We start from the raw sequence: 27,987 nt of genomic DNA on the forward strand, positions 1-27,987 counted from the left end.
GGAGACATACATAGGCGAGCATTATTGAGCAAAAACAACTACCGCACTCAAAATTTTAGAATTATTGTTTTTTTTTTAATGGAGTTTTTCTGTCCTTATGGGACTTCGACTTTCTCGTTTTGGTTTTATTGTGAAAACCTTAATCATGATGAGTATAATTATCGTAGTGAAAAAAAAAACTATTTACATTCTTTAGCCCATTAAGTTTATTGAAATGATTAAATTTAATCATTTTTGTCGCACCACGGTCATTTTCTGTATACGAGGGCTAATAATACCGGGACCTACAATTTATTGCCGATTCCAAACGGCAGCCTCTGTTCTCTTTTATACTCACGGAGAGGTTGGTGAGCTAACCCCTCGATATGGGACTCCCCGTGGTAGCATTTTTTTTTCAGTGGCCATGTAGCCATTTATGTTGTACCCTGTCTTAGGAAAGTTTCTGACAAGGACGCACCAGGTATCAAACTCGCGACACCTATGAACATCCTTTGTTCCTTTAAGCGAGTATCTTATCGATGTGGGCTACCGCTCCCTAAATGATTAAAACATTGTTGTGTTGGTGAAGTATGAAAATATGTCACATACCTGACCAGCGGGAATGGATACTGAGAAAACTAAAGCTAACTTGATGACAGTAGAATTCGGTAACTTTAATCTGGAGACGTTGACCCCCATTGCGAAAGAAACCAGAAGTTCATGAACAGCGACGCCAATAACTAAATTCAGTAGAACAGGCACATCTGTCTGAAGCCCCAAGGCAAGACCTTCGAACAACGAATGAACTCCGAGTGACACCATTAGCATTCCAAGGCGAATACCGGCTTCGCCCTTCAAATAATGGACAATGTCCGTATGGCTGTGGCCGCCACCGCCGTGGTTGTGGCACTTACTTTCATTACTTCTAGGATTTTCAAAACACGTGGAATTATTTTCTTTTAAAATCACAGTAGTGGCCTTCGACGAATTCTCGCGTTCACTCTCGCAGTCAGTGATTTCGTTTCTTTCAGCATTTAATGATAGAGAATTGGAGCTCGTGTCTGTTTTACTGATATCGTCACTAATCCCAGAAGGAATGGATGTGTAACGGGAAGATTTCTTTTCTTGGTACTCTAAAACATACTGTTCGACTCCTAAAGAAAGCAAAAATCCAAAGAATATAACGAATTCAGTCACTGGGAATCCAGATTTGATGTTGTAACTCTGCAAGACTCCGTCGAATAACTCTCGAACCTCAGGCATGAGACCGACGAAGAACGTAGCGATAAAAACTCCACCTGATAAGCAGTTTGCCAAGCTCAAACCAATCTGGTAACGTGACCCATCGAAGGAATCTGGTCTACGGGACAGCCACCAATATGGGAGCAGGAAGACGCCAACCATACTTGCGAACAAGCATGTCAGGCTTAGCAGCTGGGCGGTAATTATATGCATCACATGCGATTGTTAGAAGATCGGTGTCCAGTAAATTAGGAATATCTTTGTATTCCTTAGATTCTTCCTTTTTCTGCGTCGGTTATTGTTACTCGGTTGCGTCGTCTTTCCGTATTTCTCGGGCTGTCTGTCTCGTCGAATAATTACACGCGGGGTCGTTTATTTTCGGAGAGAATCTCGAGAAATTCTCACTAACAGCGTTAACTTACGACGTTCCGGTTTTATCGACGTAGTGATAAGATTTGAGCTGACGACTGTTGATGGCACACGGCTCTCTGCTAAAGACTTCCTACTAATGCGGCAGCAGCGATAAGCAAGTGTACGCTCACCACCACCACCTGTTTCGTTACACCCTTTTTGCGAGTTTCTTACCGTATGTTGTTGCGACATGCGGCACTTGCTGCTACTTCTGTTATTAAATTGGGGTAAAAATACTAATTTCGACTTCACATTAACGCGTGACGCTGAAAACGGTATTGAATAGTTCTCTGCAAATAATTGTAAAAAAAGCTTGAAAACACAGCTGCTCTGGATAATGTCAGACGAAAATATCAGTGCCGTAACGTCGAACAGCTTTCATATAAACTTCTATTTCTTAATTTCTTCTTAGTGTCAGATGGAATTCACCAGACTGTGGAAATAAATAAAAAAATACGGCCATAAGTATTGACTTTTATATAAATATACACACAGAATTTATCAGAAATATTAAAATTTTAATTTATATCGAATAAAAAATTTTAAAAACTGAAAAAGAAAACGCCATTTAAGTTCGTAAATTTTTTTATTTTAGTGTCTCTTTAATGGATCTCGGTGATTTAGTGCGAGAGGTTTATAGAGATCATGGTTCATTTAATATTAATAGTTCAATGCGAAAATTTAAGTCTTGCCTGGATTAAAAATTATTGATTGCTAAAACTACTTTCCAAGAAATAGCAATTATGTTATTATATATTTTGTGACTCAATTCTCCTTTTTAAAATTTTTTTGTTATACAGTATAAAATCATCCCCTTATCCAAGATAAAGATGGTGGGGGAGGGATGCGAATCCATTTCGTGTGAGAAAATTTCAGCACACGAGTAAATATCTCCATACTGTTGCAAGAAAGTCTAAAATAAAAAATTTTGAAGCTAATAAAGGGATAAAAATTGCAGAAATTTGTTTGTCTTATATTCATACAATTTTGCATTAATATAAAAAATAGCTCATAAATTATTTTCGCTATTTCTTTGGTCACCAACCTCATGAGACCGTACGTACCTTTGAATTTGCTTAAGTAATAAAGCATACTTTCTCGTTATGCAAGAGGGTCTGGGTTCGAGTCCTGGCGGAGGCAAGATGACTTTTCACACCTCAGCATAATATCCAGAAAATATCTATCTCCTTAAAAATTCATTTTGTTTGTGTGTTCTGGATATGAGAGGTTTTACTGTATGTTGTTTTACTGTACTGTTGTGGGCATCTTTTTCTCAGCCACCTCGTTGGGCATTTTGCCTGTTGTGGCATTGTATTTGTATTTGTATAAAAATCCAGGTTTTCTGCTCATAGTATTTGCTGGAGATGAGATATAGCTTTATACTGTACTAAGAAGACGGTAAACATTTCATCGGTCGTGTCTAGTGTACATATTTTGGGTAAAATTCTATTCTTATTAACAACGTAAGAAATATACAACGTTGTTGACTATTGATTCTCGCAACGACTCCCTAGAGTGGAAATCCTTGTTTAAGTAAACAAACTTCAGTCTCTGAACTTTTCTGAACGAATCTTTCGTGTTTGATTGGGTAGATTCATTAACGGGTTTTACAAGAAGTTCGTATGAATTAACATTTACATTGAGTTATTCTTTGCATGGTAGCCTAATTTTCATGTAAGAAAAGACGATAGACTCAAAGAGAGAGAGAGAGAGAGAGAGAAACAGAAATAGAGAGGAAACCATTCCCCAGCTTTGTTTACTTTCGACTGTAGCGTCTGTTGAATAGTTCTTCTCTGGTATTTATTCATCTGATTTTCTTTTACCTAGTTTGCTTATCCTAGTAAACGTCCCAAAGAAAGATAAAATAAACAAAAATTCACCGAAAGATAAGTTTCAAATGATTTCAATACTTTGACGTGTTTTAGTAAGAAACGTCATTCGCGTTTCAAAATTCGCGAATATTTATGGGAATGGATAGAAGTTTATTTTTTCCTATTTTGATTCAGTATATTCTCGAATTTTTTATTCTATTTTCAAAGGGACAATAAAACTTGACAGCGGAAAGTAGGGAAGATGTTTTGGTCATAAAATGCACTGAATTACTTGGAAAAGAGCGATGACCTGTAAAACAGAAAGTATAGTTTTCTTTATATATATTATATTATTCCTCATAAGGAATTGAATTTGACGTTTTTATTCCATAACTCAATTGTTACTTCATCCACGAAAGTATAGACATCACAAATTGAAGAGAAGATTTCGAATAAATGCCTCGAGCATCCAACTTTTAGAAATATATATTCACGTAAATTTGTTTTCATGGATACGTAATATATTATACATTTATATATAGCTCACTTTCGATAAATAAACTAACTTTGCAGCTGAAAAAATGAGTTTCAAAATAAAATAAATACGTGGACACGCGATTTATAATATTCCTCACTGGATTCTCTAATGTTCCCTGAAAAATGATAAATTTTTCTATCAAAAAAGATTTACATGAACACGTCGAAAATTTTCTCATGCTCATATACGTAAGTGATGCGTTTGCGTAATTTTTCTTTCTATGTGATTCATCAATGGCAACTATTGTTACGGAAAGTTAACGTTGCTGTATTCGGAAGTTTCTATAAAATGTCTGTATTTTTAGTAATACAGTGATAAATTAGATTATTAATACTAAAAGTTTGTTTACGTCTTTTAGTTTCGATTATAGGTAAGAGTGTTCGATAAAATTCAGTCAAAACTCATGATTAAGAATCTATTTTTAGATAACATCGACGAGATGTGTGTGCCTGTTCATTAGTAGGTAAACATACTTAACTCGTAACGTACTCTTTCGCCCGTTCTTTTATCACAGTTATTCAACACATTTGTTTTTTTAATACATAAATAACATCTGCTTAAACTTCCTTTAGCAGTGGATCGGTTAAACAGATGTTAAGAATATGAAAACGTCCATTAAATGAACCGCAAAACATAATCTCGAAGAAATTACTTATTTCGATCGGTTGCCGAATAAATTTTGTCTGCAGTGGTAGTAGTAGCGTGTAAGTGCACTTACTTCACGATAGGGGCTACTTAATTGTCCGCATAAAAACAGGTGATTTCAATGGTGAATAGCAAGATGACTAGTTGCTTAAAACGAAAATGCTCCGAAAGATTAACACTTCATTGCCCTTGTCATAATATATTAAGCTTACTTGCATTATCGAGTGTGGGTCGACGTCTTTGCTATGAAAGACGTTAATACCACCAAGTAGAAGTAAATGGTAGCGAAATAACTCCCTAATGACCCTTAAATCGTAAATACATCCACCAAACAAGGCGAACTTATTAATTTATCGCAAATTTCCGTTGCCGCTTTTGGATCGCGTTTCGGTAATGAAAATTGCTTTCTCTTGAACAATTTTCGAACTGGCTTCCCTCTCTTCTTGCAATTATCTCTGTTTGCCTTGAGTTTTAGCATTAGCTGACATTGTTGATTCTTTGTAATTCGGGTGATCCTACAGATTAGTTGAAAATCCCAGTTTTAAGCCTCGTAAAACTTGTTTTCTGTGTTGTTAGGCCCAAGATAACGGCAGAAGTTGTGGAAAACAGATGTGGACCTCGGACCGGCATTTAAAAAAAACCTTATTGTTTTTAAGTAGTGGAAAATGTGTTTTTTGAAGAGCATGTATGTATGTGTTGTATAGGGGTAGTGTGGAAAGAATTTTCTTTGAGAAAAAATTTATCTACAAAAATGTCTGTGATATCTGCTGATAGCGTTTAACAAATAGCTTACATGAAAATTTTGAGTTTTCTATTGCTGTTAAATTAAAAATCCAATGTCATCAGCTGAAAAAACAGTAGTACGAATAAGTGCAAAGCTTTGAGTATTTAAATCGAGAAAAACTATAACAAATCACATGAAATGTAATGGTTAATGTTTATATGAGGCAGATTACAATAATGACCAACGTATCGTTCGAGTTTGTAACGTGCATCAACAACCGAAATTTTATTTTCTACGTCATTTTTGCTTAAAAGCAACGGCACTCGAAACGCTGTCACAATTTATGCGAGTCACGGTTGTTAAAATTAATGTGGGACTAATGGGTAAAATTTTCATTCCATTTGGCAGTAATGGCAAGTTGATAGAATCGTTTTCCTAGCAGGAGGCCGCAGGAAAACTGTTCTCCGCGTTTCTGCGCCATCTGTTTGCTTAAAATGAGATTGCTACAGAAGTTTTAAGCTTTTATGGCTTGTAGTCATTTTCAAAACACCCCATGCAGATAATAGCATTATATAGAGAACATAAATGCAAAATTACAGCTTAAATTAATTTTAGAAATTTAAATTCTTTACTAGCATTTCATTTTGTCTCTCTCTGTTCCACTTACACTCATCTATTGAAATTATGCAACAGAAGTAATACACACACATTCGATTCCGCATCTTCAACTGAATTTTAAATAGATCATACGTATATGCGGTTTTGAAATTTCTTGACACCCGTAGTCACATTTGGTTCTTCGAAATTCGCGAAGGATTTTAAACTTTTAATACATTGAGTTTACTCGTGAAACGAAGCCATAAAACTCCCAATGTTTATTTTAAGTAAATTTTCATCATCGCATCAGAAATCTTGGAAAAGTGAATTGAAAATTTTAAAATTGCATACTGAGATCGAGTTTATACAATCGAATGCTAACAAAACAATTCTGTGGTGTTTGATCAGAATATTATATCTTCAAAAAAATTGGAAGTGAGATGAATGAATAAATGCGTGCGCACGGCTAAACGACATGCCGATGTATGATATTTTCATTTGTATTTGTGTGTATGCTTTATTTTTGATTTTTAAATGACAATGAAGATGCTTATATATCAAAAATGTGGTTTTGGAGTTATGTTCTGACCAAACACCACAGAATTTAACTGATGACAAGAAAATACAAATGCATTCGTGAATGTAAACGAATAAATAATAACGCTCGACAAGATAAAAAAGAATCGTATGTTTGCGAAAAAATATCCCGTAAAAATGAATTGAAACTTTCATATGTGATAGGTAAATTGATGTTTCATAAAGAATTCAGGCAACCATCTAGCGAACATGACAAGAGACATTCAAGAAACATGAATGGTGACATTAAAAGGTATGTAACGGTTTTGTGCTTGTTTCCATACCTCAAGCCAAAAAGCATACACAAGTAAATCGTTCTATTCTCTTTGCATTTGAGCAAATTGTGGACATATATACACACACATACACACACACACACAGAAAGGCAAGCTCTCTCTCTCTCTCTCTCTCTCCTCTCTCTATCTAAGAATACCAAGCTTATCGAAGGAATACCAGAAACAGAAGATCAAAAATCCATTACTACTGTGCCGCCGGGCGAAATTCCAACTTCTCGGAAAAATCCCTCGGTGCTTCAAGCAAGAATTCCAGGAGAAAAGATATGTAGCGGCACAAGAAAAGAAGAACCATAGCTCACATTTTAGGGCCCGCTGAGATATAATTTTTTTTTTTTTTTGTCTCTCTTTGAAATTTTCCCTTTTATTTTGGTGGGTGAGTCGAGAAATAAAGTGAAATATCGCGGACACAAAGTTCCAACCACCAGATATGGAAGAGGAGGCTCCGCGAACACAGCAATTTCATGTGTAGAAAATGCATAGGAGGTGTGTGTAATATAATCAAATTCTGAAGTTTTTACACGACAGGTATAATCAATCTCTCCGTATTTGGATCCGCGGAAGGGATAAATTTTCTTGTAATCGGAATATGCTATCCGAGATTTAATAGGTTGTTGAATATGCAGAGGAAGATGTCCTCTCCACTTAGTTAATAGAATATATACGGAAACCTGGTTATATGTATAGAGATGCTGATTTATTTTAGAAAGAAAATTTCATTTTTGCCTCCACGGGGACTCGTACTTCGGTCTCTCGTATACCGGACGAGTGCTCTACCCCTAAGCTATGAAGACGGATAGAATGTTCCTTCCTTGGAGCGTATGTTGAATATCCATGTTGCGCATATCCGCATATGCGATGGACAGTGGAAACAATCAGCTATTGCGAGTAAATGAGATCGGGGCCACAAGATGGCGACATATATTTAGCGTTCATCATATATATGCTCCAAGGAACAAATATTCTATCTGTCTTCATAGCTTAGTGGTAGAGAACTCATCCTGTTTATGAGAGACCGGTGTTCGAGTGAGGCAGAGATGAATTTTTCTTTCCAAAAAATCAGCATTTCTATATATCGCCTGATTCTATATTCTATATTTCTTTTTCTTGTGTTGAATATCTAACATTCCCTACCTCCTGTGGTGCAGATGAGTTATGGTAACATGGAGTGGAAAGTTTGAATGGGTTTCACAACATTCATTAACTCCTTGCCTATTTTGCTTGTGCGTCGTACGGGCACTGTTTCCGGGCCTTTACTGATTTGTTCGTACGCCGTAAGGGCAAATCAGAGAAAGATACGGGCAAGTGAGATTGCCCGTATATTTATTCTATTTTAACACCAAATCAGTCGTATAGATGGTGGTAGTTCTCCTCTAAATGGTAGTTTGCACTGAAGGTAGTTTTTTTACACATATGTACAACCGTAAATGTAACTTCTCTGTTAGACGCACAAGTAGAAAGAAAAGACGACTTGCAGGTAAAACGTTATTATTTTATTTGCAGTAAAAATGTTCTAAATGCTTAAAAATATTAGAAATAATAACTTTAATAACATTTCCCTACTTACAAATGAAAAATGAACAAAAAATTTCAATGAAAAAAATTTGACATTTTTTTCGATCGAATTCGGGAGAAAAAAATGAAATTTTAAGAGGTTCATGTATTACAACTTTAAATATAGTCAGATATTTTATGAAATAAATCTACATGAGCATTTCTGAAAATTTTTATTTTTCTGTGCGAAGGTCTATTGTCATGCATTAATTCGCTATTAAGTACGCGTAAAGTAAATACTCAGTGGTTTCGATAAATTAAGGTGGAAAAAAATAAAATGAGTCACGTTGCTCATCACGTTGAAAGTGTGAAATAACATGAAAATAAATTTGCAGACAATTAGTTTTACATTTAAAAAAATAGCGCAGGCATAAAATTAATATGTTAATTAATTATGAGCTTAGTAGAAAATAAAATCTATTATTCTTGCATAGCTGCTCTAAGCGGGGCAAGAGTCTTGGGTGGAGAATTGAACAAAACAACACGTCTTCTTGCCTATAGCATCCCAAAAATGTTTGATGAGATTCAAGTCAAGAGATCAAGATGGTCATTCTATACTTTGAATTATTTGTCGCTGACGATATTAGCTCTATGGTGTCGAACGTTGTTGTCCTGTAGGATGGAATTTTTACCTATCGCGCCGGCATGTGGGTGTACATGAACATCAAGGACAGAGGGACCGACATGAAGAAAACATTGAGGGGGCTGAAAATCGCCATTCTTCTCGTATATACGGGAGTCAAGCCCGTACGCAGGAGGTGGGATGGTGTGTTCCATTGTATGTTCATGAATTTTGGGAAGGGCTCAGCCTCCTCACAAAATTTATTGGAAGGGGGTTAAAAACCCCTCAGCCACCAGGTTCCGGCCCCTATGATCAAGGATATCATTTTCATCGACCTAAGTAACAATACTTCTATGCAGAAAGCATTGAGATTTACGCATTCACCTGAAGACATACCCTAGGGCAGCTTAAGCAAGGGTGCAAGGGGTGCGAAGCACCATGGTGGCAGGTTGTAAGGGTGGCATCCTAGGCATTTGTTTCGACACATAAATTTTTAAAATTTTGAAAAAAAAAATTCATGCCACCGGCCCTCTCGATTTTTCAAGCCATATCTTGGCAACGAAGATTTTGAAAAAACTTAAGGGAACAGACAGTGCCTTTGGCCGTAATACCAGAAACAATAATGACCTGTATCACAAAGGGGAAGTCTGCAGTTTGGAATTCCCACCCAGTAATTTTTCAGGAGCAGTAAAATAAAATCAAAAAAATAATTCGGATTCTCCCTTTCCCAGAGGCCTGGAGCACAAGAACCCCCTCTCACTCCTCTAGTTTCAGCCCTGGAACTCTTGTAGTACGTATTTTCGCATTAACAAGGTTCAACTCCATGGTGTAGATTTGAGATAAATTAAAAGGCTTCAACAGACTTAAGAAAGAAAAATATGATGGATCAAATTTGAATATTGCAATGTCAAAACAGTTATATGGCATAATTAAAAGAACAGAGCAGCGACCAAAAAAAAAGAAAAGAAAAAAAAAACAGAGTGCTTTAAAAGCGGGACGTAAGGTCAAGAGCATCTAGATGGTGCTCTTAAACAATAATTTGAGGCTTTTTTGGACAAATAAAAAAAAATCAAGGATCAATATGATAGAGATTTTCTTAAGTTCGTGCTCGATCCTTGTATCAACAGGTATGAGAAGCTACTAGGGGCAGTTCTATTTCGGATTTGCTTATCACCAGTTCCGAAGATCTTGTTGAATATGTTTCGGTTGGAGACAACTTTTCTTCCATTGATCGTCGGGTTATTAACTTTTTGTAGCTTTTTCGCGGATAAACCGAACAATAGCAGAATGGTTCCTTATTTTCGAAAAACCAACTTCGAACTTTTGAAGGAAAGGTTAGGATTTTCAAAAACCCGTTGGTATCAGTGTACGCGGTAAGTTAGTGGGAGGAATTCAGAACAAAACTCTCCTCTGTTTTGCACGATGTTATACCCAGGGCCGTAGCTAGAATTTTTGCCACCGCCACAGCTTTATAATTTGACAATTTCATAACGGTGTTCTTTGTTGCCACCTAAAATTGCCCCCCCCCAAACTTTGTTCGTAAAAAGCGGGTTTGTTCATCTCACCCCCTCTAATTCACGGATAACGTGCGCAATCTTTATCTTGAAAAGAGAAGGGCATTCAGGGAATGCAAAAGCAGAAGAGATTACCTGTCATCATTTACTGAAAAAAGAAGGGCGTTGAAGAAAACGATAAGGGATGATAAAATGGAAGTTGAATCTAGGTTGGCAGATAACATTGTCTCTGACCCAACTTTGAAGACCATACTTACTTAAGCTATGAAGAGAGACTTCATTTTTCGAATATATTTACATCGGAAGAATACAGGTGTCGGGGGAATATGATCGAAGTATTCAAAATTTTCAACGGGATGGATAGGATTTAACATGAGTTATTAAAAAAATACGCCGTCAATTAACTGCTTCGATAAGGGGACACCAGTATCGATTGGTAAGGGACAACTCTAGGTGGTGGTGTCGCAGAGAGTTTTTCCATAATACAGTTGTGAATAAATGGAATAGCTTACCCCCTGGAGTCTCGAATTCTAACGCGATTGACACGTTTGAAAAGAAATACGATAAACATATTGCGATGAATCGAGAAGCTATCCATACTTAGATGAGACAAACAATTTTTTTATGGGCAGGATATTTATATTTTATCTTAATTATTGGTTTGTTATTGCTCTTATTGGGTTGCTGTATTTTTGATATTGTTTAGATTCGACATCCATATTTCTTATGGGCATCTTTTTTCAGCCACCTAGTTGGGCATTGTGTCTGTTGTATTTTTATTTGTATATTATTCTGTAAGGGTGTCCCTGACTAACTTATTGACAGAGAGGGCCCCTGGCCTTCATCTTAGGGGCCGTTCAAGTATTACGTAAGCAAATTTTAGTCATTTTTGACCCCTCCCCCTTTTCAGCAAAGTCAGCAAAACGCTGACCCCCTCCCCCCTCTTGTCAGCTGAATTTCGTCATCAGCTCTGCCCCTCTGAATCCTAACTCATATTTTCATAAAGGGTGGGCGATGACGTAAGCATTATCCAACCCCCCCCCTCCCCCCTTGTCATAAAAAGTCAGCAAATCGGAAACCCCCTCTCCCCCATCGATGATGACGTAATACTTGAATGACCCCTTATTGACAGTGAGGGTCCCTGGCCTTTATCTCGTTGAGAGAGCGAGTCCGTGAAACACAAAGGGCTGATCACCCCAGGTCTAACTGAACTTGCATCTAATCTGCCAATAGGTCTCTATCACATTTTGTTCAGCGAAGAATACCTAAAAGTTCATAAAAAATTGGTTACTGAATTTCTTATCTCACAACTACATCGGAAAAGACATTTTTACTGTCAAACAGACAATTTATGCCAACCATATACGATTGCAGCGACATTATTTTGCTTTTTTACAGCATTATTTTTTCAACAAAAAATTCAAATTTCGTATGAATTGGTTCAGTTTTGATCTATTGTATTCGCTATTTTTTTTTTTCAGTTATTTCTTCGATCCAGGGACACTAGCGTGGTAAAGTCAGTCATAGGGCTTATCCTCCCCGACCGAAGTCATACGGAATCTAGTGAAACTGTCATTGTGATCGAAATCCTGGTATGTACTAGACAATCCCAATCTTGGAATTGTAATTAAAACGAACAATTGATGTCCAGTGTCTGACACTCTAAATTAAACAAAATTCTTGAAATTATACGAAAACTATACAGAGTGTCCTTTAAGTGCTAATGCGGTCTTTATCTCATTAACCATTCGGCATAGAAGTATGATCCGAATTTAAAAAATGCTCAAAATGAATTCAAAAATCACCCTGTACCGGTTTTGAGAGGGGGAAATACAGTATGTCAGAAAAAAAAATCAAAATTTATATGCGGTCCCTTTATCCTCTATATAACTTTCAATTGGAAAGTTTTGCCCTGTCTTTTCTGAGCCCGAAAAAAAGAATCCCATGTTTTTTACTGCAATATTCACTGTGATATTTGAATTCAAAAATCGAAGAAAAGTTGGTAAAGAACAGAAACAACTAACGGACAACGCTTCCTTCCTCTATTTGTGTTGTTCTTCCCAATATTTGAATTCGAATATCTCGGCGAATATTGCGCTTAGAAGCATAAAATTTTTGTTGTTGGGCTCAGAAGAGACAGGGCAACAACTTTCTAATTGGAGGTTAGAAGATGGGGAAACCGTATAAAAATTTACATTTTTATTTTGTGGCAAACTGTATTTTCACTCTTAAAACGGACAGGGTGATTTTTGAACACATTTTGAGCATTTTTTAGTATATCGAATTATTTATTATATTATTATTTTCTTAAATTGAAACCTTACCTCTACGACGGACGGCTGACGAGATAAAGGCCGCATTAGCACTTACAGGACACCCTGTATACATTGTGGGAAAGATAAACTTGAATAATATTACTGCTGAAGTTAATTAAAGAGTTGAGGTCGTTAACTAACTTCAGCAGTGTCCAGATGTCTTCGAAGCTTCATGAGACAAGCATCTTTCTTTTCTGTATTATACGACAGCTCTAAATTATCAAATAAACAAACCCCAAGAAAGTAATTTTAAAAAATGGATCTTGTGAATTCTGTAAGAGAAATTATAACTAACATTTTCAACGGCGAATAAACTTGCTAATTTGAAAGGATATAGGCCTATCGTTCAAGCAATTCTCATTACTGACCATCATTGGGCAAGCCTAATGAAAATGAGTTTCTTCGATTTAGAACTGAAATTAGCGGCAATAGGAGGAAGAGTTTCCCAACGTTTGCTGATTACCTGAGGGACTCGAGTTGCCCTTAACGAGGTTCCGAGATTTACTTTTATTATGGTTGCTGCCATCAGGTTAAAAACAGAAGAAAAAAAAGTTACGAACTTACACACACAAATAATGACATTCTTTGAGTGCTTATTTAAGAGCGGCAAAAGTTATCAAATTCTACTGGCAATTAATTCTTCGAGAACTTCAACTTGTGCACGTCTATAAAAATTTCCTTTTTCATTAAATACAAATAAAATATAATTAAAGAGCTTACTCTTCCGCATTTTTAGAACCGATGGAAGAACTTCCGAGTGAAAGACGATAAAAAAAAAAAAAAAAAATTACATTGTATGTATGTACACAGAAAATATACCGTTTTTCTTTAATCTTTTTGCTCGTTTCCACCCAGTGCATTCTTTTATGTTGTTCTCATAATTAGTATCTTCAAGAAAGTCGGCCAACTGTGCCGTTTTTTTCTTGGCTTTTTCTTTCGTATTCTTTCTTTATGCTATTGTTTTTTTGTTTTTTTTTATCGTTTGTTTGTTTTGCTCTGAAAGATATTGATAACTTTGTAGAGTCGTGTTTTATCTAAAAAAAAATATGTGCATCTATGCAAAATGAAATTATATCTTAAAGACTTTTTCATCTCTCGACGTCTGGCAAAACATCAAAGGCAGGATAAATAGCTGTGAGAAGCCGTATCATATTCACCCTTTTTCATTTTCCCGTCAGCTTTTGAATGACACGTCATTAAAAACGAAACTATTTAAGTATCACACATACTTAGCCCCCCCCCTTTTTTTTTGTTACGCCTTCTATTCTTTCAAGAGAATTTCTATGGTTCTATAAAATCAAATATTTACATTATCGCATCAAAAAAAAAGGTTACTTTTGAGAATCTTGACATACTTCTCGATGCTTCTTAACTATTATTCTCTGCAAAAAAATAAAATGCTATCTATTTATTCAATCTGTGTTTTTTTTTCTTCCTTTTATAAAAGAACGCGAAGTACTTCAATTATTTAGTGTTGACTTAAGAAGTCGTAGAGGGATAATTATAATGTAAAAGAATGACGGCAAGATACATTTGCATATGATATCAGATAATTCACGGTTTCGTCGTTTGCCAGATGTTGAACTGTTAGACAGTGTGATCGCATGAGCAGCACCAATCGATTTCTAATCTCTAGGATTGTGGCATAGTTGACTTCAAATACAATAAATTTCTTGGCTTAGTACCGATATCGACAACAATTGTTCAACCATAAACTATCGTTATTGGTTGTTAGAACTCGAATCGTATAGGAAGGAAGAAATGACGATTCCCTCAAACACAATTCTATTATGATGTCACACAGCAATATTTTTCGAATTTAAACAAAGATGATACGATTGTTATTTCAGTCATCACACGTGCATAAATAAGTAAACCGAGAAAGAAAGAGAGGTCGTAGTTTTCTTATACAGTATACGCCGCTTAATATGATCGCATCGAGCCTAGTGGTTTCCGCTTTTTCACTCGGTATTTATTACTGTATTTTATTGTATTATGTGTGACTAAACTTTCATATATACTTTAATTATGTATTTGTACCAGGTTCCATGCTGTTGCCACTGCTTTTTTCCTAGGGCAGGGAAACTCTTCGGGTAATTTTTATGGCTCTTTCTCCCCTGCCCTATCTACGCCATACAAATTTTTTATTACTTTTCTGCAATAATTATTTATATGTTTGATTTTCCCACTTTTCTGTACACATATGATATGCTTGATTCTATGACGTAGATGAATAAATTTGAATTTGATAAAATTAACTGAATGATAATTATATCAGAAAAGTCCCGTTTTCAACTACAGTGATCATGCATCCCGTTTCGTCAGATGGGACGAACGGTAAACAGGTATCGGTAGAAATGTTCAATCGTTCCGTTTTTTTTTCAATTCTACAATTGGACTTCTTTCTTTTCTTTTAAGCTTAAATACTACATTTTTTGATTCAACCATTGTGAAGCGTTAGAATGAAACTGTCTTATGTATACATATTATGAATTACTTTTTTTTAAATGTAGAATACGTTTCATAGATGCCTTGAGAAAGCCTCTCTGAAAAAGAAATTTGAATCTGGTCAACTGAAAGAAACTGATCAAGAACTGAAGAAAAGAATTTTTTTCGTCATACATTTACCATCACTATAGTAAGGCCATTGCAAAAGCAGCTCCGCACGTACATGGATCAAAGCGAATAATACGGATTCATTTACGACATTAAGTACGGAAATGTTTGTTAACAAGGGAGTAGTGAGACTACACCTTCTAGCCTCCCACATAGTCTTGCAGCCTGATAACGATAACTTACAAGAAAGATAAAGTTTGGTTAAACTTCAGCTTCAGAATACGAAAAAAAATTAGATTCGAAAAATTCTGAAAAAAAAATTGATACATAACATTGTTCGAAGTCCCGATAACTAAAACAAATTTTTTCTCATGTGATGATATTGGTCCGTTCCGTTCTTTGGAAAAGTGATAATAATAAACGAATGATAACATTATCCGCAATTTTAATAAGCGGAGTCAACTGTATATCCTACATGTAATGTTTGATAACACTGACCTGTGTTTCGACGGGATCAACAATTGCATAGATAAATCGACACATGGAAGGAGAAGAATAAATAACATGAACCGAACGCGTTCAATGTTTCTTTTTGGGTGATCTGGCTACTAATACGAAGTTATTTCATCTGCAGGAGTTATTTATTATAAGTCCGGAAGACAGCGTGATATTTAATCCCCAGGAAATGAAAGTGTTTCTGGATTCTCGCGTGGTATTTGTGATTTGACGTTCACGTGAACAAGTAAATACCCTTACAATCCCTTCATGTATAAAAAAGATGTTATTCACAGAAGTGTTCAGTCCATTCCCACAAAAAAAAACACTGGTTTTAATGTGCAATAGTTCATATTGACACTAAAACAACATCGACATTCTTTTTTTAAACTCATTTTTGATACTTTTAGCCTCAGTTTGGACGTGTTGAGTTTCATTTACACATGCATTTCAGCTGCGTCCTTTTTACGATTTTTCGAACAGTTGTAACAATAAAGCTTTGATTATAAGAAGTCCTAACTTGACAATGCGAACCAGATTTGTTATTGAATAAATATTTCACCGAAGTCAATCTTTAGAAGAATGTAGGTTTTCATTATCGGTGTCTAGGAAAGAGGTTTCCGTGCTAAAAAAGCCGTAATTTTTAAGTCCTAAAGCATGGGCCTTCAACCTTTCAGACGCGGTGGTCCAAATTGAAACTTCCCCCGAAGCCCGCGAGCCACCAACTCATGTAATTTAGTGGTATCTTACTTGAAGGGGCCAATGGAGTCTCGAATTAAACAGGGACAAAAGTAATTGATTATGACTCATTTATTATGAAATTATTTTTTTTATATTAATTATCAATTTTGATTAGTTCTGGAATAATTTTTTTCCACTAATTCTGAAGACGTTTTTATTAATTACTGATTGAACTAATTGATTCTGAAATTAATTTTATTCTGAAATCACTTGCAATCTAGAGTTCCCACACTGTGCTCCGCCAAAGATTTCTTGGTGCTCCGCGAAGAGATTGGAAAATAAATAATTTTTTTCAAGAATTTCAAAAATTTATATTTCTTCATTACAGGTTAAAGCTGAGATCTATCTTCTTTTTGAATCAGCGAAAGCAAATATTTGTTTTTAACGTAATAAAATGTATCGGAGGCTTTGTTTTTGAACTGAACTCCATTTATTCGACCAGCGGATGAAAAATTTCCGGAGTTATTTCCTCCCGGGTCAAGCCCATGCGTTAAGATGGCCCTGAACCATATGCCATCATTGAAACATTGAAACAATGGCCACCTTGTATTATTTCGACCTGGTTTATGCCGTTTTACAATTTCACACGGGCTTCATCATATTTTCAGCCACGCAACAGTCTAGTATAGTTAGAAATGGAACTAGTCATTTCATGCTATTTGATTCTAATTTCCGATAGTCAACTCACTGTGTTTTCTAGTCTCCTAGAAATATCCACTCTAAGTGCATTATTCTGGCTGAGAAAAACGTTCAGAGCGATGAAGAAAAGGTTGCTTTCAGAAAAGGCACCCTCACGAGTTTTCAGCTCCTGAAGTCCATAGGGTGAAGTGTGCGCTACACGGTTGATATACAGGCTATCCCACTATATTCCTCATTCAGCTGGGTGGTAATATGATTCATCTGACCTCGATAATAACGTAAGATCCAGCCGAGCGGTCTCCGATAGTGATTTCATAGGGCTAATTGCGCTGCTCTCTGGTTTCCATTTCTCCTCTACTCTCACCACTTGCCTCTGTCACACGCGGAAAGTGCCCAGTTCTAGATACTGATTAGTAATTGAAGCGCGTGGGCATCGTGCTGGACTCTCTTCGTGAGGATACAGGTTCAAACTTCGTTTGCGGCACAGTGGTAGTCGGCCAAAGTTGATTTTCTGCGGTTCTCCAACTTCGAGGAGTGAATACGAGCCGGTCTTTCGTTTGAAAACGTCTCTCCACTAACAGAGCGCGCAGACCTTCAACACGATACTCACATAACATGAAAATTCAGGCATCTGCCCTTTTTACTCCAAATATGGAAGGTAAATGGTAGCACCAGTATGGCACAAATAAGTTTGACAACCTAAATACCTTAGCAACACACGCATACACGTACAAACACGTTCCTGCATGTAACCAATTCGTAAAAAATTCCCCCTGAGGAATGTTTAAGAGGTGCATGTACGACTAAGTAGTATGTAGTGGCTGTTGAAAATATTTCAGACATTGAATGGCTCATGCATCGTTAACCAATTATTTGACCACGATCGAAAAGATTTTAATTCACGCGATTAACCCATTCTGTTAGTCAGAAAGATTGCTTCGCAACAAACTGACTGGCTGAGGTGACGACTTTTTTCCTTACCGAATCTGTAGGTTTTTCTTGTTTCTTTCAGATGCTGCTGTTTACAAGCAGATGACTAGATTCATATGACTCTATATAAAAGGTTTTCGGTACATTATTTTTTATAATTACGGGGATGAAATTACATACTTTTGATTTATTCCAATCTAAAAGGTACGTTCTGTAAAAAATGGGAGTGAAATCAAAAATTCAAGAAATATAAGTAAGGTGATAGATATGCAATGGTTCCATCGCGTTCAATACACTTTTCAAAACTAGAGAAGGTTTTTTTTTCTGGAAGTTGCCTCCGTGAACCCTGCACAGCTGAAATAACTAATAATTCTCCCACAGAGCTCCTCCTTCAACGTTGGAAACAGGCAAAAATCGCATAGTGCGAGATCCGGACTGTGAGGGGCAGAGCCGTCTTAACGCATGGGTCCACCCGGGCACGGCCCGGGGCCTCAGAAAAACGAGAAGTAGTTGAATTTTTCGAGAATTTTCCAAGTGGGGTCTCAGAAAAATCACTTGACCCGGGGGCCCATGATGTTCTTAAGACGGCCTGGTGAGGGATGTTTGGCATAATTTTGATATTACATATACATAGATCTAAACACAGAAGTAGTAACTTGTTGACAGGCGTTATCATGATGTAGCGTCCGATTTCCTACTAATTCACGACGCTTCTACAATTTCCAATTTTTATAATAAAATTTAGTATTATGAAATGAAGATATAATTCCAGATTTCACACCTGTTTCTGCAATTTCTGGCTGCTTCGGATGTTGAAGGAGAACCTCTCTGTGCTGTAACAGAAAATTCAATAAAGATGCTGATGTTATTTCAACTGTGCAGGGTTCACTGAGGCAGTTTCCAGAAAATGCCTTCTCTACTTTCTTTGAAAAGTGAATTGAACGATGAGGCCATTGAATATCATCTAAAGGAAGATATTTTGGAAAAGAATAAAAGTGCTCCGTGACTTAAAAAGTTTGAAAACCACTGCTTTAAATGATTCTTTATTTGATTTGGTAATTCTGAAATCATTTTCAACTCGATGCCGATTGGTTAAAAACCTAAATTTTAAGTTTTTCAGCCAATCCGCGTCGAGCTGCATGCTGCATTGCCTGCCGTATCGCGCCAGCGTGAACCCTGCCTTATGTGCGAAAGAAAAACAAGAGTTCTTTTTTCCATACGTACCAGTAGACCAAACGGGACGTATAGTCATTATACTTACATCTGAGATTTTTGAATATAGTAATCAATCGATTATTATTATCAGAAACCAAGAGTGAAAATGTGATCACATTAAGCAGCGTTCACAGTATACTACATTATAACTACACACTAGAACAAAATATTGCTGTGTGCTCTGAAGTTTCAAGCACTAATATAACAGATAATTTCAATTCTGGGAAAAAAGTATTTGATATTCCAATGTGTTTGCATCTCACAGAAAGAAGCTCTGTAGATATAATCGATATTTTTATAAATAGCTCATATATTAGCTACATACATAGTGTGTAAAATGGAATTGAATGCGGGAGAATAGCGGAGAAATTAAAATGGTGATACAGTGGTAAAAAATCGTTATTGTAAGTTCTAATGTATTGTAATGTATGATGAATTCACGCGATTAAATTTCTGATTTGTTTATCTCTTAATTTTTGTCTTTAAGATTTTGCAGAGAACGCGAGAAAAATTAACGCAATCTAAATAAGTGAGAATTGAATTTTTAGTTTCCGATTTTTCAAGTTTCTTCAATTAGGTAAATATTAAATTTCCACAATCCTATAAATATGCTTTAATAAATAATCATTACTTGAATTTTTATATAGTTTAGAAGCAATTGTTTTTTTTCCCTTGGTGTAGAGCATGTGAATAATTTTAACGAAAGATAGTTTTCTAGATTATTCACGTGCATTTTTATATAAGTGATAACAGATGGAGGAATTAATTTTCTCACCAAAGGGCTTTTCTCTTCCTCTACTTTTGAAGTAATGACAGAAAACCTACACAGTTAGGTATATATACAACATAATGAGATGCGATTTACACGACGACAACACTAAAGTAATTTATCATCTCCTCATAGCAGGTGCTCTGAAACATTGATCCAACTTCTCATGACTTTATGAAATTCTTTGAGAAGGTTCAACACAGAATTTAATTCCCTATAGTTGGTGACGTGCAATTCCAGTTGAAGATGACAGCCGCTTGCACAAAGATAATTATTATAAGAACAAGGTTTCTAATAATACTTACGTAAAAGGCCTTCAAATTTATTTGAGGTTCAGATAACATCATATCTCATCCTCACATAATAATGTGTCATATTTCATGTCACTGCAACGTCCACGTTATCATTTCCTTCCGTTTATCCAGCGTCCCTTGTGTGTATTGTTATATGTTATGCAAAACTAATCAGATAATGCGATTAAGAAGATGGCTAGACGACTTAATAACTTTTGGTTTATAAATTTGGTTATAGTTGTGGAATAAAAGTTAGAAAATATATTATATAAAACTAGGAGTAAATACTGTATACGTCGTTCATATGGATGGAATATGAAATATGCAAAAATAATGGGGGATTACGTTGGCGGAATTAAATACAGTGATACCTCAGCTAATGAACGCCTCGGCTGACGGATTTTTATGCTAACGAAGATTTTCTTAATTTTTCTGCCTCGGCTAACGAATACAGATTCGGTTAACGACCTTTTGTTGATCGATGCACGTGATAACCTAACACAGCCACGAGGTGAGCTGAATTTTTTCACACCAATCATTAGAATTACTATCACTAGAGTCCAACTCATGCCCACCTTGGAATCTTTTATACCAGACATAGTCACCGGAAGCTAGGGGCTGAAGCCATTTGAGCCCCCTCCCTCAATAATTTCTGAAAAAAACAATGCAATGCACCTTCCTCCTCTTGCATAAGCGCTTAAGTCCCGTATATACGGGACGACCAGCAACTTTCAGCCCCTCCAATGTTTCCTTCATGTCGACGCCTCTGATACCAGATGTACCTCTATTTCTCTTCCTGAAATTTATTGAATCATTTCATGTAAAATTAAAGATTCAGCTAATAAAAAATGCATTGCAAAATTGAGCCTATGTTTGCAGAACAGGCATTACTCATTCAACTCTTAGCATGAAACTGAACAGACTAACCATTCTAGAACAGGTGTTTCCAACGTAAAACCTCTCGTCGGACCCTTGAAAATTATAAGGCTATTCCGTAGAACCCTTGATGACAATGAGGCTGTTCTACGGAACTCAAACCAATTTTTGAATATTTATTCGAAAAAAAGTGTATCTCTACTGCCATCCCAACAGCATTATAGCCTCCAGGCACCACCGCTTAATTTACATATTTACTGTCATAAATTATTTTGCACGATCTTATCGTGGAGGCCCCTATGCAAATGAGGTCCCCGTATCATGGTCGGGTGAGACTCGTGTGCTAAGATCACACGGGTGTCTCGTAAACTAAACGTAAATTCTGCACAATTCAACAATCATCACTTCTAGTGTATGAAAATCCCCTTCTCCGCAAAGAAAAACGTTGTTTTTACAACTTATAATTTCCTGATTAAATGGAAAATGATATTCATGAACTTCTGGTTCGAAAATTGTATGTTAAAAAAAAGTAATGTTACTGTTTCTATGTTGTTTAGTCATCTATGTGGTCTGACTTTTTTTTAACGACACTGTCTCGTTAAAATTCAAAATAAAGAACAGCTTTGTGAGTATCAGCAACAATAAAGATTTCTTCTTTGAAAGCTCTCCGGTTCCAGGATGTTTAAGGGTTCCGTGGTGTTCGATTATGCTGAACCCCATAAAAGCTGTTACGGAACACTAGTTGAAAACCCATGTTGTAGGAGATAATCTTTTCTGTCTGCATAAATATGAGACAGAAATGAACTGACCAAATTACAAATGAATGGGAACACCAACGAACTCGAATGGGTAGTGTCAATTAATGTGGTTTGTGTGTACAAGACAGCATAAGTATAAAATAAAAAGATCTTCACAGTATCTCATCTCCCTTTGAATTCTCATTTATCCAGTTTTGAAGTTGTTTCTTTTAGCCTTCGGTCAGTTTTTGTCTTTTTTTATAGCGTTCCTTGGTGTTTTAAAAAACTTATCTTTGAATTTTGGGCAGTGTTTGGAACGAATTAAACGATTTTACATAGAAACCTATGAGAAATCACGTTTCGGTAACGAATGTGATTCCGGAACGAATATCTCTTCGTTAGCCTAGGTGTTACTGTATATTAATTCATTAGTTAATTACTTCCAAGCACGTACGTACTGCGATTCATTAATCTAATTGAAATTCTTCAAAAATTTATGTATTAATTTTTGTTATGTGGTAAGTCTTTTTTCTATAAACCTGAGGCGATTACCGAGAGATGGCGGCTTCATTTCCTACCCAACTCGATCGGTAGTAAATTTCTCTATTATGTGATCAGAGTTGGTGTTAGGTAAAGTTGCAGTAGTCATTTTCTATATCAAAAGACTCCCTCAATTGGCACTCGGGCTTCGAGTGCGCATAGTTAGGGTCTTAGCTTTGAGAAATGGTTATTATTTTGAGCTATCGAGTCACTTATCTTTTACACGCTTTTTGGCTACAATAACCATGAACATAATAATCTCAGAGCAATCTAACAATATTTTTAGCAAGAAAAACACTCATCGTATGATACTAATGCTTATTTGTAATGTTGTTTCCGATATTCAGAAATCTAATGAGTACCAAACAGTCACTAAAAAACAACAATCAGCACTAAGTTGAGACTGATTAGGTGAACGTTACAGGTCATTTGTCACCGATTTTGTTCAATATGTGACTTATGCAAGGAGATGAACGCATACGCGGTGCGATACTTAACTTATGCAACTTCATTCCTTTTCGCTCCAATAAAATTATTGCTAAAATCATCTTTCCTTTCATGTATAAAAATCAAGACGTCATGCCAGATCGAACTTATTTCCAGCAATATACATAAAAGAAAAGTAAGATTACGCAAAAGTATTCAGCCAGAAAAAGTCTTACTGTTATCAGCATAACTTTTCTTTTCCGAATGTTACAAGCATTCGTTTTAAGCTTACTTCCTTATCTATTTTTTCCGATAGTTCCATAGAGAAGCGAACAGAAATATCAATAATAAATAGGGGGGGGGGGGGTTCGTCGAAATATTCATTCCATACCAAAGCCATAAAAAAATATAACGAGCAAGAAAATAACAAAACGCATTTAAGCATGGAAGTACGCACGAAAGCATACGTCAAATGATTGGAAGCTGTCATTCGAAAGCCATCAACGGAAATAATTATCGACAATGTCTCGTGAGATAATAAAACCAGTAATGTTCGTTAACTGATTTAGCATATTTCCTATTTAGCTATTGTTATTTTGACGATCGAATTCCTATAAGAACATCATTCGTTCAATTATAACGTGGGGAAAATCCGAGAGCAGTTAATATGTTTTTAAAGTATAACTAATTAAGTATTTGCAAAGATATATATATATATAAAAAATCGGGAATAACTTATTTTGTATCAATTGATCATACGGCCTACGTTACTTTACGCAGCTTCTGCCTGGATGTAAAATGTTATGCTAGAAATCCTAATATTATTGCTCTTGAACGTTTCCAAACAGTTAACACTCCGAAGTTTTACCAGGTTCCCCCGGTTCATCAGAAATAAGCATATACGCAGAGATACCAAGATCAAAACAATCATGGAATATGCTAAAAGGCTCTTCAGAAACTGCTATAATTCCCTTCTTCAACTCTGACTATGAACATCTTCGTTAAATCTCTTTTAGACTTAAGAAGCCTAAAAAATTTCTCGATATGTCCAGACCCAATGATCCTTGTCTTTGACATGTACTTGTATTACATGGCTAATTCTCTCCATTCTGGTACTGCCAGAGTTGATACACTGTATATGTCATTCTAAATAATTCATGACTACACATATTATATTCCCTATTTACTTCAAGTAAAATATGATTCATCATTATTTACATATCTTGATTATTACTTATCATATTCATAAAGCATTAATCGCATCACTATTAACATGTTGCATCTTCAGCATCTTACTCATTGTGTGGTGACTTTATTACCAGTTATTCATATTACATCACATTATCATATTTAATTAGTTAGCATCAATTACCATCAATATACGATATCCATTTGTTCCTGTGGAGGTGGCTGGTAACTCTCGGAATAAAGATGTATTTCCAGCCACATTTCTAAATTTTTTGCCATCTTAGAGATGCTTGAGATGACTCTTAAATTGTCATCATCTCTATTCTCTTATACCAACCATGGCTTCAATGCACTACTTCATTTAATTGGCAAAGCGATGATGGAGGGGATATGAACTGATAAAGTCTCATCAACGGCACCCCGATGTATGAGTGAAGGTTCAAGGTTTAATCAGAAGTCCATATAAAACACGAAGCACATTCTCACGATAAACCTCTAACGGTCTAACGATACAAAAAAACTAGTCAGTTGTATTGTATAACCACTAAAGTTACGTCACTGCTGTTGATGATAGTGATTTTGTCAAATAAAGTTACTCAAACAACATGGATCAAATTGAAAGAGAAAACTTGAATAAGTGAAATTCTATGGAAAAACCTTGACAAAAAAAAACCCCTCTTCAGCAGAAACGGGAAGTACACGGTGGGGGGAAAAACATAGAAGAAAATTGAATAGACGAAACTCCAGAAGCTTCTGGTCATGCTGCCACCTTCATTCATAGCTTTAGGGCACGAACCGCCTTTGTTCAAACAAACTAAAATTAAGCACACTCACGCTAAGATCGTGACTTGAAGATGAACCAGATGTTTTCTTACCGACAGTTTTGCAAAACCGTGGGGCAAAAAAAAAGAAACCGTGTCATTTTGTATTTCACGGAATCCGAAGTGATTTCTTCCGTAGTGGGAACTCATCGAAAATTATAATAATATACAGTAATTCCTATATATAAGAAAAAAAATACCACGAAACTTTTTCATGACATTTTCCGTTATATAAATCGAATTTCGTAGTAAGTGAAAATTTCATCAGGTGAAAGATCAGTTATAGAGGTATATTTATTACTCCTGAAGATGTTCCTAGGATAAACCGCATGTTCGACTATAAACCTGACAGTATCTTCGATCGTTTTCAGATTTATTGAAATCACGGACTTTTAGGCTTCATTTATCCATCCATCTTGATCCGCAGCCGGCTACGACAAGGAATAACGCTGGCAAACATCGGATCCAACATTGATCCAATTTTTCATTGTAAAATCAGTTGATTCCTTTAAAAAAGGATGACGATAACGTTCGTCATTCTTTCGAGTTGACGACCTAACTAACACACAATATAGCACACTCGAGAACTTTGTTGGGCCACTTTTGCCACGAATTAAAGAACGCATTCGTGGTGGCTTTAATTTAATATCTTCCAATATCTCAAACTTATTCTTAGCCAAATTCCCATTAAGTTTTTTGCTAAGATCATTGTGAGGCGAAAGAAGAGTCGAATGACTCGGTAAATATCAATGTCATCTAAGAACAAATCATTCTGCGTTTAAAACAGTATTGAAATTTATACTTGATAAAAAAAATCCAAAAGCACAGTCATATTATGCAACAAGCATTCATTAATTTAATCAATTTAAAGTGTTCTGGTGAAAAATCTTAATAAAATATCACTGCGATACCGCGTAAACTTTTCTTTGATAAAGAACCACCCTATATGAAAAAAGTTGGGAATTACAGTTGTGACAATATTGTAATTTTTTATTATCGCATTTGAAAACAAACATATCTTGTTTACCAACTGCGATAATTATTCCCACAGATAGTGAGTTGCCTATATCTACAAAGCCTGTAGTAAATTCTATTCCAGGGATGAAAATCTGTCTATATAGTTAATACTCGCTATAAAGGACTTCACTTTGTCCATGGGAAAGAAAGTTGTTGGAACAGACTCTAGAAACAAACCTCTCTCTCTAAACTTTTCTAATCTTCTGTGAAAACTGAATTAATTTTATCAACCTGACTCTTCAGCAAAAAAACAAATATCTTTAGCACATTTATTTTAAAATTAATGTGTAAATAATTAAAATATGAAACTTACTATTTATTTACTTGTATTACATCATACAAGTTGAAAAAAAAAAATCATATTATTCAAAATTGTTTGAAATATCAAAAGTACCTGCTTTAAATCAGTGATTTTTTTTTTTTTAAGAAATCATGTGTTATTTAAATCAGGCTACTTTAAATTGAGATACCCTGATGGTTACCCTATAAGTATAAAGGTCTAATTTTCATTAGCAACGCATAAGTGTATTACTTATATCAGTGACCACAATTGAATATTATTTCGTTTAATTCGAATTAATTTATAAAGTCTGCGGGCGCTGTTTTAAATCAATGTATTTTTCATTATGAACTTGAGACAGATCAAAACATTTCCGTCAGAGAAGAAAATGTCCTTTGATAGATAAAAATGGTCATTAAGTATGCTGAGATTCTCCACTAACTTCAATTCGCTGCACAGTATTGCTGTGATCGCATTCTTAGTCCAACAAAAACAACCCCAGATCTTGCTTTCCAAGACTTTTTTGGCCACGCAGTGTACCTGAATACTTACAGGATGTAAAGTCAAGCCCTTATTCAACATTTATCTCTTGAACCATTGGTTATAGAAACATTCTTTCAATTTGAAAAAGCAACCACAAATGTGCTCATTTTAGATGCGCTGTTTAGCTTATCAGAGGCTGGAGCTTGGACGTTCAAGAACTTTTGAACAATCGCATTCCTAAACGATGGATCAGCCGTACAGGACCTGATGATTGAGTTCAACATCACTTGCCTCCATGATCGCCGGACCTCACAGTGTGCGATTTCTTCTTGTGGGGGTTCATAAAAGACTACGTTTATGTGCCTCCCCTTCCAGTTACATTAGCCGAACTGAAAATAACAGCAGCCGTGGAAGCAGTGGATGCAAACATGCTCGCAAAAGTTTGGGACGAATTTAATTACCGTATAGACATATGCCATGCATCCCAAGGTGGACATATTGAGCACCTTTAATTTGGTTTGTAAAAAAACTTTATAATTAGCCATGTAATATAAAATTAATCTTAAGTGTCTATGTGTTCAATATTTTTCGTAATATACGCATTTCAAATCCGGTGTTCTTTTTGAAACACCCTGTAGATTGGGGGACACTGTATGCCGTCCCAAGTAAAAGAAATGGACACTTTTTTCGATACTTATTCAAATTGAAAGTATGTTTCTATAAACAACGGTTGAAAAGATAAAGGGTATTTGAGGATTTGACTTTACATCCTATGTACACTGGTGCACAAAAATTAAGGACGAGGTGGTTATTTATAAAGTAACGTTGTGCAAAAGTGTTCCAAATCGACACAAATAATACCATAAGATCCAAGACGTGAGAACATGGGAAAAGTAAACAAAACTTTCCAAAAAAGAAATCCAAAGGATACAAAGGAACTTTATTGAAATATTAGCTTCGAGCATATAATTGGACAGAAGACCGAAACGCCCATGTGACAAGTGATTGGCAAGGAAAATCCAGCCTTTAGTAGGGGATATGATCACCCCTGACTGCTATGCAGGATTTACATAGTCTGCCCATGCTGAGTACAAGGTTGTCAATGAGCTGTTGAGGCATTGCTGCCCATTCCTGTCGTATCGCCAATCTCAGATCCGGAATCATTGCTGACGGCTTGTGACGTGCTGCCAAACGTCTCCCTAGAGTGTCCCACACGTGTT

The 27,987-nt window shown here is 35.9% G+C and overlaps 1 protein-coding gene across 1 annotated transcript in view; it reads right to left on the bottom strand.

The window, feature by feature from the left end:
• Window positions 1–27,987, bottom strand: part of LOC149085184 (zinc transporter ZIP3-like) — an 81,463-nt gene that overhangs the window by 38,704 nt on the left and 14,772 nt on the right. Inside the window, exon 2 of the mRNA XM_089233041.1 lies at window positions 589–2,065. Coding sequence (XP_089089167.1) covers window positions 589–1,434 — 846 coding nt within the window. The 5' untranslated portion in view covers window positions 1,435–2,065. The remainder of the gene's footprint in view (window positions 1–588; window positions 2,066–27,987) is intronic.

The sequence above is a fragment of the Pholcus phalangioides genome, unplaced genomic scaffold (assembly GCF_987345545.1).
Source record: "Pholcus phalangioides strain wild (caught in Gottingen) unplaced genomic scaffold, Ppha-v1.0 ptg000007l_1, whole genome shotgun sequence".
Classification (NCBI taxonomy): domain Eukaryota; kingdom Metazoa; phylum Arthropoda; class Arachnida; order Araneae; family Pholcidae; genus Pholcus; species Pholcus phalangioides.